At 28.4% G+C, this 14,878-nt stretch overlaps 2 protein-coding genes across 2 annotated transcripts in view; both read right to left on the reverse strand.

Moving 5' to 3' along the window:
• LOC103309276 (receptor-type guanylate cyclase gcy-28) overlaps nt 1-4,683 on the reverse strand; it is a 20,236-nt gene extending 15,553 nt beyond the window's left edge. Inside the window, exon 1 of the mRNA XM_008184285.2 lies at nt 4,269-4,683. Coding sequence (XP_008182507.1) covers nt 4,269-4,381 — 113 coding nt within the window. The 5' untranslated portion in view covers nt 4,382-4,683. The remainder of the gene's footprint in view (nt 1-4,268) is intronic.
• Nucleotides 1-14,878, reverse strand: part of LOC100159027 — a 302,306-nt gene that overhangs the window by 227,413 nt on the left and 60,015 nt on the right. The window lies entirely within an intron of this gene.

Raw genomic sequence — 14,878 nt, forward strand, 5'->3', positions numbered from 1 at the left:
AAAGTAGGAGCCTTGTTTTAAATTTTCAAGTATTTTTATCTCAACAAATAAAGTTTTGTTGACATTCATAGAAAAAAAAAACTAATTAAATTGGAAACTGAAATTGTCCGTAAACAGCTCAAAACAAATCAAAATATTTTTAAAATTTTATCATGTATAGAAAATGGAAATATAAACAACCAGTGAAAATTTCATGTATCTACAGTCATTCGTTTTAAAGTTACACCAAAAACCAAAATCAATTTTCTCGAAAACAGATTTTGCGTAAAAATTCCCGTTTTTCCTTAATTTTTCTTTTGTTTTTCACGGCGCTTTTGAAAACTATTGGCTTTGAATTACTTTTGACACCCCAAAGTACCAACTAGATTCACTTTCCTATCAGAAAAGATACTGTTGAAGAAAATCCAAGCACTTTTACTGTCCTAAAAGGTGATGACAGACACAAAAAAAAATAAAAAAACACACATCATTGTAAAATCAATACATTCATCGTTCCACTCAGAATCTAAAAGGTGTCACGTCCTATAGTTGAGAAACTAAATTTATGCAAGATAAAAAAAAAAATATTTTCAGTATCTTAGTGTTTTTATTATTATTATATAAATATATATTATATTTCTTTTTAGTATAATAATTGTTAATATAAAACAAGTTATTATAGTTTTAAAATCCGTTAACTTAATGTTTTTTTTAAACTTAAATAAATTTCTTTTATAAAAACTTTGAAATAAATAACAACGTTACGACATCGCAAATATTGTCTTATATACCTATGTGTATATATACATTTGGTTTCTCAACTATAACAGTAGTCAGACTGTCAGAGTGGTTCTTTTTCACACGAAACAGATTTAACAAACAATTTATAGGTGTGTGTCAACTATTTATGGTTTGTTATTTTAGAAAATATATTTTAGAATTTAGAATGTATTGATTTTGAAATGATGAGTGGTTTTTTTATTTTCGTGTTCGTTATGACCTTATGGGATGATAAAAATGCTTCAATTTTCAACTTTGAGGGTGATTTCTGGTACCAAATTGGATATAGTTTATATTTCAAGAAGTCAAAAGTAAGAAAATTCATAACATTGTTCAAAACAATAAATAATAAAAAAATTTACTTTACATTTTAAATATTTACCAAATGTTATAATGGTTTATACATCGTATAGTATTCAAAATATTTTGACTCATTTCGAGTTATTTATTGAATTTTAAATAAAACATACGATTTTTTTAAATATCGATAGGTACAAATAGTTTTTCAGTCTCCTGAAAAAATCTAAAAAGAATTTCATTCGCATATTTATTTTCATAGATATTTGAAGATCAAATTAGAACAAAATTAAATATTCAAACAAAGTATAACAAGTTTGGTTATTTTTTTGTAACTCATAAATATTATTTGTGTGGACTTGCATCTTATACGCGTATATCATTATATTTTAATATTTTATACACTCAATGACATTTTAAAAAGTAATGTTTTCGGCAAAAATTAATTCAACCTATCGGATTATACTAACAGTAAAATAAATCACTTTAATATATTATACTAAAATATAATTGGTACTTCATAATAGTATTATATAGGCCATCTTCGCTCAAAATCATTTTTCGTATACAACCATTTATTATTGAATTCAAATTTAACACATACGTACATTACTGTGACTTACTCAATTAGGATCTACACTCGACACCATAGAGCATACACAGGTTACTTATTTTCCTCCTTTTTCTTTATAGTATTTTGTGGTAATTTTATCGGAATAATATTATTGTCTTTAAGCTATTTCGAGTTTTAATTTTAAAAGTATTTTCTATATTCTTGATATATTTGTTAGTCAGTTTCAGGTACCTTATAAACAAAAACGGTTCATCGTATACCTGTTATGGCGAAGTTGTATAAATTAACAAACTGAGCTAGTTACATGATTCACAAATGTCAGTGTCGTTAAATCACACGTTCACACCTAATATTCAAGATAGTTCGTTGATTGCCCAATAAAACATAAATTATTTCATAGATATAATATTATGTACTTACCTATACAAGTACCTATAAATATTTTATATTTTAAGTATTTAATAGAAATTCGGAAAAAAAACACTGCCTACGTGAGACGTTTTTTTTTTTTTTCATATTAATTCAAAGTAAAATATATCGATAGTGACACCTGTCAATTATACGCACTACGCGTGTATAAGATACCCTCTCTATAGTTCGTTTTAAATCTGAGCGTATTTATCGTTTGATTTACGTTATGCTCACTATAAATACTATGGCATTGGCTTTTGGGTATGAAAAATGACAGGTTTTGGCAATTGCTTCGCAGCAAGCTCGCGTGTACGCTCCCCGGATGTTATCTGCAGCCAATAAACTACTTATCTTACGTCGAGGGTTTCAAGAAGCATACAATGTGATCCGTTTAATTTTCTACGCTCATTGTTTCGAAAAGTTTCAACATATTTTAGATATTTTTTACATAAATTGATGTTATTGAAAAACAATAAAAAAATGTTGTCATTTACATCTTTGTATAATATGGTATAACATGGACTTTTAATAAATTTTACGTTTAGAAAGAGAATATTTTTCATAGTATTTTGATTCATACTGATCAAATAGTGAACAGGTTCGTTAATTAGTTAGGTATAAGCAGTAAGTGTTTAATGTTTATGGTCTGCGAATTATAGAACTATAGTGAGATAATGAGTGGCATAGACACAGTAGTACTTCGGAAAATATTGATCCTCTGTTTCGCTCATCTAAACTTTAAATACTTAGAACTATTATTAACCACTCGTTCAAAATCCTATATTTATGTATCAAAGTACTCTGGAAATTATTTTGCTTCAAGAAAAAAAAATCAAAAAGTATGCAATCATTCACAAAAGTAAAAAATATATAATTATTTTTGTAACGACTTACTGTGTTAAAAAAAAAAATGTATTCAAAAATTCAGTTGTGTTTGAAAATACGAGGGTTTTACGTTATTAGAATCACTCTGTATACGGGTGATTGAAACGCTGCAGACAAACAAAAACCAAATGTATGTGGGACTCGGCAAATATCGCCAATATCTTATTTCCTGCTCAGACCTTGTTTTCACTTGGTCTCTAAACTTCAAACACACAAAACCTATGTCTTATTAATATGCATCCCATTTGCGTTTTCGATTGTTCTTATCCCATTATTTATTTGTATTTAAATCCGGAACTTCGGAGAGTGAAGTGGACAAGATATTTGATAAATAAAAATCGCTGATAATATACTATGTTCTGTGCGTTCGCTGTACAATAAATTATAATTTTTACAATACAATAATTTTTAATATTAATCTGATATTGTATTCAAAACAATTATTCATTTTTGAAATTCATTGGAAGTTTTGAACCATATTATTCTCGCGTACTTATAAATTTTATTTTAACACAGCATAATTTCAAATTTCACGAATTTTGTTTACAATTATTTACATTATTTCATCTAGTTTTTTGTAGACTTTAAACAACTAAATATTTTTTTTCCATCCAACATTACTTTTTAATTTATCCAATTACTTTTGGTTTACTGTCTATAATAACATATTAAATGGATAAGTGCATTATAATTTATAAAAGATTCACTTTGTCGTCTTTCTAATAATAAAATCTCATTTAGTTTTCTATCATCTTTTGATGTTCATCCAATATGCGAATCCTTAATGAAATACAAATCCTTGGATGTAATATTTTAAGCTTATTACACATTGTTTACACCGTTATATTTTTCTTCATATTTAGTCAAATATATGAGCTAAATTACATCTATTTCAATTTTCTTAACAATTGCATTAATATTTTGTCTCAGAATTATGCTTTAAAGAGAATTCCATGTATAACAAAATTATAAAATGATGAATTAAATTCTTAAAATTAAATTAAAATTCAGTCTATTGTTTATATTAAGCAACAATTTAAAATAAAATATCATTTAAAATATTGTAATTTTGAAATAAATAATTATATATTATTTAAGAATACGTCATTTTGATTTAATATATATTGGGTCAATTGACTAATATACTATGTAATAATGCCTATATAACTACAGGTTTTAAGCAAATATTAACTTTTTAAAATAAACATTTTTTATGTGGTGAAAAAACCTATCCGATCCACCAATTTTAGCTAGTATACCTAATAAACACATTATTTTGCCACCGAGTGAGCCGTCTGTCTTATATATAATAGCGCACCACATTAATATAAAGATGAATTACCTGCTGAACAGCTCAATGTTGAAAAACACGTATTCTCCACTATCAATCATGTTGAGTTCATCGGCGGCCAACAGTATTTCTCTGACCGTTAACGGATTGGCACACACCACCATAACTGAAACAGAAAGGATTACTGAAATTTCACCATGATTGAAAATCCGCTTCCGGATATATGTATACAGTGAAATGCTGCTACTGCTGCTGTCAAGAAGAGTGGTTGTTCATTATTATTGAAAAACGCAGATTTTTTTTATTCTCTAGGTCGGTTTATTTTATTAATTTCTACACGCTTAAAATTCCACAACACTTTACGGAGCAATGGAGCATAATATCCATGGCATATAAAGTGGCGTTTAATATATTGTATATAGGTTAGTGTCATATTTATTCAGTGGCGGAACTATAGGTTGTCCGAGACCAGTGGATAAAATTCACAGAGCCCCCTCTAAGTTTTTTTGTACAAAAATGTATTTTTACACCATAATAGTTTTTAAAATACCAATCATAATAAGTACATTACGCACTATAAATTGTGATAAAATTATGATAGATTACCTATCCATAATCCATATTAAAAAATATGTGCTTTTATGTATTATTACGTATTATTATATATTATGTAAAATGCATTATTTTTCTGGTTCTGATTGTTTAGTTTTTCTTGTTCCCTATAAATCTTATATAACATTTATCGTCCACCGTACATTTACAAAAATTATTTTTATGAGATTTAATTACAATAGGAAATTACAATTGTTTGGAAACTATCAACACCCTCAAAGGCGTAGCCAGGAATATCATGATGTACAACTGAGGTACTTGAGATTATTTTCAAATAAAATTAAGTAGGCCATTAAATCTGTTTGCTAGTAATGGTACACATGTATGTCGTAAAAGGAAAACTGTTATAAATATTGAAAAATTATGTTTAAAAAAATATATATATATGAGATATTATAGTAAAAATAATAGTATTTAATATGAACTTGCATGGTTTTATGTTTTTTTACGTTTTAAAAGGAGGGTGCATCACGCACGAGGGTATAAAAAATAAGTCATCACTTGTATTTAAAGGGAGGAAACTAAAGATAAAAACGCGTCACCGTACATCAAAAACGCATTCAATGGTCAGAGAATCCGACGGCACGTGATAGTCCATACTTCAGACGCAGTATTAGCGGCACATCTAAATTGTGAGGTCATAAGCTCAATTAATAAAAACAAGAATTAATACAAATGTGAAGAATTTTCACTATCATAATATCTCAAATAAAAAAAAAAAAACAAATACCTACGTAGAGTTTTCATCGCAAATATATTTTATAATATCGATAAATATTGCATACAAAATATCATATTGTATTTATTTTATTTTAATATTTTAATTGACTTAACAATTATTATTGATTATTAAACACTCCTGTTAACCAGTAGAGTCTGTCCCCGTCATTAAAAATCATGGTTTAAATAACATAACCATTAACCACTGGAGTTGACAGGTAGGTATATAGCAGAGAGAATTTAACACGTCGTTCACGTACTAGCACATAATGTGCTTTATAAAGTTTTCCTTGACAAAATCAGAGACATTTCAAAGTGCTATATTATAAAAAATGTAGAATACACCACATAAGTGATTCTTAAAAGTTTTAAAGTTTACATTGTAAAGTCAACATGTTTTTAAATCTATATACAAACGGCTAAAACACAAGAGAGATTTTTTTTTTATTGAATTCCTAATACATATTAAAGTAAGAACAAAGCATTTTAACATGTTTGTATCGTGCAGCATTCGATTCAAAACCCTTTGCAGACTATTCAATAAATTTATTCTGAAAACCACAATTTCTAAATTCTATTTTTCAATTAAAACATTGTGTAATTGGAAATCTATACTTTTTTAAACTCGTAATTCGTAAACAATTTTAGAAACACAATTATTTGTATTGAAATTAGATATATTATGTTTCTGTAAACATTACTTTATTTTAATTAAATTTAAATCGATATGGCCAAGCAATCAAATTTTTTTTTTATAAAATTAATAACGTTAAATTAAATTATAATAAAATTAAGAATTTTAATGTTTACCTAAGGTTTTTCATAATTAATTTAATAATCATATAAAGTCTGCAATAACATTTTAATTTATTGAATTAAGTTTTTTGATTGAAACAAATCGATTCCTTCGTTATTAATATTATAAAAAATTATTTAGCTCTTGTAAATTAAACCTCTATCAATTATTTTGATTAAAAGTATTAATGCATATTTTACTAAGCTTTAGAGGACCATAGTTAATAAGCTAGTGAACCAAAATTGATGATTTGACTTTCAACATTTTCAGAAAAAAAGCTTTACCAGAATCCATAAAAAATATAGTAGTTACCGTTTGAAAAAATAAAGTTGATTTAGCTATTGGTACAACTGCGTGTTTAAAAATTTTGAGATTGTTATAAAAAAATTGCCTGTTAAAAATAAAGAAACACGTTTTTTTTTTTGTTTTAACGAAATTCTATGTCATCGATCCATAATCGTTAAAAACCCCCGCGTACAATGACATAAGATACACTCTGTATAATAGCAATACATTTAAATATTTTCGGTGAAATGCGTCGAACGAGATCCTTCAGTTTAAACTGGTATTATACTTGTGTTAAGATGTTAATTATTCAGAGAAAATTTAGTTCTCCAAACGTGAAATGAACGGTATAGAAAATTGAAGTGAAAATACAATATTATATATAGGTACCTACCAGCTACTATACATCCCTACCTCAGCACGAGGACAATAATAATACCCTAGACGATACATGCTTTTCGACGCTAATCTAACCGGCGCGATAATTGAGTTTGACCCATCGCCCTAAATTAGTAGATAAATCATCAGGGGGGGGGGATCGTGGTATTTATATTTTTTTTACGTCGGCCATTTTATATAATATGGATTCAACACAGTCAGTGGTCTGTCTGCGACACTGTGTAGCAGTTACTTAGCTAAGTGTTCCTGACAGGAGCGACCGGGCTATAATGAACTAATTTGTCGACCCTTACCTCATTTACCGGGTGGAACTCGTTTCGAACTTAGCGACCCACAGTCACTTAACTGCTGCACGTAAATATTATGTATACGAAGCAATTATTATTGTTTTTAACGCGTCATAATAACTATAATAATAATAATAATAATAATAATAATAATAATAATAATAAATAATGATACCTACACTACTGAATTTCCGAAAATGTTATAACAAATCTTACGACAATGGAAATATAGGCTATATACAGGGCATTCACAAGGGGGTGGTTGGACCTGGAGTACAGTGACCCGGCTATTTTACGGGCCCGTTGAAATTAATTTTTAGTTTTTGAAATTTTGATAGGATATAATATTTTACGATATAAATGTATATTATAATATTATATTAATAGGATGGTACCCATTATTTTGTCTTACACCCGTACGACGTAAGTACATAACAAATTTTCGTCCACTGGTTTCAATAGTGTGCTGTTAGTTTTGATATTAAACTGAAATCAAATTTTTAGACAAGAACATTATCTGTGTTTAAGAGCCGGATTTTATTTAATACTTTAATTTTCAAGCGATATACGAGAGTTTTTAATTTTTGATATTTCCCATACCAATATCTTGTTTGAAAGTCAAAATTTTAAAAAATCGTAGACGCTTAAGCACAGATAATGTTCTTACCTAAAAGTTTGATAATTGATCAATTCTCTAATAATATCAGAACTAACAGCACACTATTGAAACTATTGAACGAAAATTTACTGTGCCATACGTGTGTAGTAAGACGGAGACAACAAATTCATGGGTAGCATCCTCTTAATTCTTAAGTCATTCTTTTACGTATTTTAAGCTTTGGTTAATCATTCATTACCTAGAAATCGTGTATGGGATATCCGTTACGCTTGTAATGGATTGTATTTTATTGGAATTTCTGTATAGGGTTCGCAAAAACATTTAGTACATGAAGATCCTATCAACATTTGATGGGAGGGAGCTGGATATATAGGTCTATGAATATATTATGATACTCCGTCGCATATTGTAGCGGGTGTAATAAATATAATGGCAATAAGTTGGCTCGTTCCCAAAAAAAAAACCGATTTAAATGCACTATTTATCGCTAGGACGTGGACTATAGGTAGTTGTGCTGTTGCAGTAGTTAGCGTTTATCTTTCAACCATCAAATCCAATTTAACGCAATAATTATAGTTGAACAAGTAACGGCATGTGATCGTTGTTACAATTATTACACTGTGTACGGCTTCAAACGGTTTACACTTATCTTTCGTCGTCCGCCGTGATGTAGCGCAAAACAATTCAGACGTTTGAAACGCACTCAATTAAAAGCTCGCAAAAGAACACGAATTAAACAACCTTTGCGACAAACGACTCTGCGTATAACGTATACTTGACGTATATTTTATGTATTCAAACGGTTGAATCCAACATAGACGAACGTATGCGCAGAGTACTGTGTGCCCATCTTCACTTTGATAGAATATATTATTTAAGTTGGTACAAAAACATTATAATATAAATTATAAGACGACGAAAATAAATAAATACAATTTCTGCAACATTTAACAAACAGTATTTGCAAAAATAAAACGCTTTCAACCGTGTTTCAGCTATTTATTATTACCATCATAATATTCTACTGTATAGTGTTTACTCTTAAAAATATTTCGTTTACTCCGAGATAGTAAAAACTCACAGTTTGTTGAGTATGTGGAGCTCCGCGCTAAGTTTAGTAACGTGTTGCTAAAATTGCGTATTATCTAGTGCATATTTTATACCTAATAATATCCGTTGTTTAAACAGTTTTAAACCATCAACATACACCTCACACAGGGTATATTATTCTCTATTTAATTATACATTTCTCGAAATGTATCTCGACTTCCACTTAATCTACTATCCGCAATTAAGTTAAACATTTAAAATTGTATCAGAAAGTATATCACTAATTTATAATGGTTTATCGTTGAACTGTCAATTGTTTCCCAGTACAATATTATTAAAACATTCGGAAATTGGAAATCATAAGAATGTATTTAAAATTCCAAAATATAAAATATTTAATATCTATATCGTTTGAGATACCTACGAAAGGGACCTCGAAAAATAAAGGAATCTTATTTTCAGTCACGTGCTGGCTATAAATTATCTTCATTGAAATAAAATATAACTCAGTTCTTAAAGAGGTATTAAGTAGTTATGTATAAGCATTAGGTAATCAATAATCAATATTAAAAAGGCGCATAATCCATGTACTATATATACCCATTATGATATTGTCGTTAATTGAAATAATATATTTTATATAGTTCACATTATTAGAATGAATAAACAAATGGCTTAATGCATTATGTATTAGCTTCTAATTAATGTTCAATAACAGTTTCACTTTGGAAACTAAACACGACGAAAACTTAAATGGCAATACCTATAATATTACCTCCATAAGCCGACTTTACAAAGTACATCTGATTTCAACAAGGTATTAAATTATTTTATATTATACGTTTATATAACACTGTTGAGTGTTGGTATGATGACATTAAAACAATACAATTTAAAATCTATTTTTAGGTATAGGACTACTAATTCAAAATAGAACTATCATGCGTGTTTATAGCTTAAATACAAGTGGTATTTTTAAAATCGATTTTACTACGAAAAACTATTGTTGTGTGTATTATCGTAATAAATGTATTCATAACTCATACGAGTATAATATACTTATTATATTGTTTTAGAATATAATAGATACCTAGTAAATATCATTAACGAATAAAAATAAAATATATTATTCATTCACATGATAGCCACACGAATGTCTGATGTACCACAAAAGTAAATACCTACACACGTTATATAATGAATCGTGCATGATTCAATATTTATTTTCCTTTACATAATATTGGTGATAACGGATAATAGATATTATGCATAGTATATGTTATTTGACAAATGTCAGGTTTTTCAATTTCCTTACTTTCACAATTTATCTAAATACATTCATTGGTTGTTAAAAGTGAATACAATTTAAAATATTCATTATTCAATTATTCAGCTATGTATAAGATAACTTATTTTTTATTTTATAAAAAATATTATAATTAAATCATTAACGTTTGAAAATAAATTTAAAAAATGTATAAAATAATTGAATGTATAGTTATCTGTTATAAATTATAATTCACTGTGATAAATTTAACTCAACGACTACTTTTAACTATAGTACGATATTTCCAATTTTGTATTTTATTTCTTTTGTAATAACTTCTTCATAGTTTTTGAAATATGTATTATTTGTTTTTATTGTACAATGTATATCTTACGATATGTTTTCTTGCTAGATCGATGAGTTGAAAATATTTCTTTAAGAAATAGTCAGTTGACTCAGTTCAAATATAAGTAATCTGCTTCCTTTTTATTTTTTTTTTTTTTTATTCAACAAGAAACTTTTAATATCTTAAAATTGTATTTTGTTGATTTTATACTAAAACAATGTTTAGAAACGATTGTGCTCCTATTGTACTTCTTGATATGATTTAATATTTTCTGACAACGATATAATTGCAGGATTTTATACTTTGAACTTCACTTATATTATTTATGTGACACATTTTAATTTTTAACATTCACTTAAAATACAATTTTTCGATAAAACCAATACATTGTAAGCTATATACAATATTACCTATACCTATTGTTCAAGAAAAGTTTAAGGATAAATTAACAAACGGATATGGGCAAACATTAGCTGATAATATCTGACGTGAAAATGTGAAATATAGGATTTTTTATTGCTAACGTTTAGAAACAAATGTACATTAACTCTCAAGTTAGGGGTACCTCATACATTGGAGGTAATTAATGTGTGGCTGCAGTTGTTCATTGACGGGTACTTCGACGTCAAAAAGTTATAAAATTTAAAACCATAATGTTTTCGATTCATATAATATTATGGAAGGGAGCGAATTCTCGTGAAGTGCAATATTATAATAATAATAATATTGCAACCGCCTGTAGGTAATTATTATTTTAATTTATAATCAAAGGCCGCTTTTATGTTATTACCTCTACTATTCTATAACTTACAAGTATATCCAGCGTGTGCAGTAGTTCATTACAAATCCCAAACAGCGTTCGTATAGTTGAAAATTAACGTTCCGGTAAGGGAAATAATTTACACATATGCAGCCGCTGTGTGAATTGTTTTACGCTGGGTATAGATATAATAATAAATTATTACATCGCATATTATATTATTATAAATTATTATTCGTCGGTATATTAATTTAACAATACGTCGTGTTTTTTCAGATGTCACATTTACATTAATAATACGTTTTTTACGAATATTTTTGGAACAAATAAAGAACATCGTAATAGTATAACGTTTATTACGGTTATTGCAAGTAAATGAATATTTATGAGGGCATATTAGTGTACGTGCGGTGTTTCAGCGTGAACATATCAAATGCAAATACAATAAACACGCTGTTGTAGTTCTGCAACTTGCAACAAAATATAAGTACAGCGAAATATTATAATATATGATATTATAATGTGGTTACACAATAAATATATTATATACCCGAATAGCGAGATAACTGTAATAATTATCGTTAATAAAAGCCAATTATGATAATATTTATTGTTTATGTAAGACGCGCGTGGGTAGAGAGGTATATAGGTATAATAAATGTAATTTTGATAACCACCCCCTACAAACGAATTTATCTCTCGGGGAAGCATTGTTGTTGTTCGGTGTAGGTACCTATATAAATAATGCCCTGGCCCACGTTTAACGGTTCGGATGCGGAATAATTTCTTATCTGTATATACATTCACTACTCCGTAATAATGCTCATTATTCTTATAACGATTTCATGAGTCGACTCCGACGCAGACCAAACGTTCAGCAATATCGCATCTGAGGGTGATGAAAGAAAAGTTCAAAACAACTCTTTTGTCACCCTCCCACTTTGAGATACGACGAAAACAGTTTTCGTCTGGAAACTGTGCACCGCTGCAATAGTTGTCGATGTATGCGTGCGAAAATATGTGAATACACATATGATAAGGCTAGTTGTTTTACACACTGCGACAGTGGCATAGTTACAGAGATCGTTAAAATTTCAAATTAAATGCATCAACATTTTGAAGAAAAAAAACATCGGTTGTCGGTTGATCTGTTTAACAATTTACAGTAAAAAAATAGTGGCTCCCATACTAAAAAATGAAGACTGTCTTACCACAAGACCACACCAGAAGTTATACCTACCTATATATTATTATGAAAATAACGTCTATAGTGTACTAAAATATTCCAAAAAATTGCATAACTGCATCATTGTTAAAGGATAAAATAGGAGCGAGCATGCTTGGGGTGAATCAATCTGTATAAAATAGGTCATGTTAAGTTGTAAAAACTGTCTACACCCTGTGACGAGGCGTCTCGTTCATGTTTCGTATAGGGATAGCCGCTTACAAAACTTTTACCATAGTACGCGTATACATAATATATTGTAATAAACGGGTAAAAAAATACACACTCGCACCCTGTGTTATTATTTATAACATAATATTATTCTGAATCAAGGCCGTTTCACGTCTGCTCGTTCGAGTAAAACTTTGTTGGTCGTTCGATATTATGTATAATGTATAAATATATATTTTTTATAGGACGCAAAAGTGCGAAACTTCACGTTTTTATTACTATAAATAGATGTGCGGATATTCCGAGAAAATGCCGTTTATATAATATTAATATTATATAGAGATATCGTACATGGCCGGAAGCCCGTTCGCGTGAGGCGTTTGCATGAAGCGTTATATTATGGTGACAAATTATGAATCAAAATATCAACAAGTTAAAACCCCCAACATAAATGCATGATACAGCTGAGTCAGCAGTGGTACAACTACCGGAGGGTTCGATCATCAATATTTATCGACAAAAAACGTCTCCGACCGAGCCGATAACAGCTCATTTCCTTATATTTGATTACAAATCGCACAAAAAATAGAAAAATAAAAATAGAAAAAAATCACGAATTACAATTAAATTCTTCAGTACCTAGATATAAAATATAATTATCAATGGCAAAATATGTAGACAAATATAAAATTAAAATATGAGTAAATTGTATACTATCTATATACTGTCTGGGATCGGAATTAATGCGTTATCACATTAAATTATTGTATACATAGCGTATAGACAGAGATGGATTGCAAAAAAATGTATGGCTAAATACTACCTACGCCTTTTCCACGTGACTATAGTAAAAACTTATCATGAAGTCAAAAGAAATTTTTCTTGCTTCACTTTCAACAGTCATTTTATCTCACCAGTTAATTCACAAATTAATTACAATAGAATAGTTTGTAGTCTTTGTACCTACTTAAAGGGCATCGTTTTAGATACTTATTGAAATACTTTAGCTAAAAAAATCATGAAAATTGTAGTAGATGAACGTATTAACAAATTTAAAAGAATATTAGTTAAGTCACCCATGAGGTCTTAATTATTGAGCAAATTGTAATATTTTACATTGATATAATTTATAACTCACTTTAAAATTAAGATATATAAATAAAACCCGAAAATATACATCCTATCTATAAAGCTCATCTAAAATCTATTTAAAGAAATCGAAAAACGATCATATTTTATAAACATGTTATATGATACTGTTTCAACACTCCTCAGTCCTCCTACGACCTACTGGGTAATATAATATTATGTTAAAAAGATAATAAACATTAATAATAGATAATTAAAATAATAATAATAATAATAATACCTTAAGTAAAATCAACACATAATACCTAGTTTAACTTAGAAGCTAAAATACTTTATAAATATAAATGCCCATAGTAATATATTATCATGATATTAGATTTTCACAGTTTTAGTGACTTTGATGGTTATTTTTGAAACAGAATTGAAATGAAAAATCAAATATATCTGACCAAGTTACCCCCCCCCCCCCAAAAAAAAAGGTAGATTTTAAATATTGATCTGCTTGTGTATTTACAAAAACGGTAGCTGGTAGAATTTAAATGTTACATTTTTCCAAATTTTATAGATAATGCTCGAACGCACTCAATTACAAACAAAACGTATTATTATTATATATATTTATACGTTTGAGTCTTCGTTTATTCATTCTTGGAACTCAGTTGCTGTGCTTTGTTCATTGGAGTTTGAGAAATCAAAGCCACTGGGAATAGCTATGGCAGATTACTCGCATGCTAAGTTAATAGTGTTGTCGAATCTTTGATACGGAATAACATCGTTAACTAGGACGATATTCAAGAAATCACGGGTTGTTTAACGTCTGGCGAGAAAAACTTTCAACTCACTTCGGAGATTTTTAGTAAAACGAACCTGCGCCCATTTATGTATTTTAGATTCTGAGTGGAACGATGAATGTATTGATTTTACAATGATGTGTGTTTTTTTTTATTTTTATTTTTTTATTTTTTTGTATCTGTCATCACCTTTTAGGACAGTAAAAGCGCTTGGATTTTCTTTAACAGTATCTTTCTGATAAGA

Source organism: Acyrthosiphon pisum, chromosome A1, assembly GCF_005508785.2.
Source record: "Acyrthosiphon pisum isolate AL4f chromosome A1, pea_aphid_22Mar2018_4r6ur, whole genome shotgun sequence".
Classification (NCBI taxonomy): Eukaryota; Metazoa; Arthropoda; class Insecta; order Hemiptera; family Aphididae; genus Acyrthosiphon; species Acyrthosiphon pisum.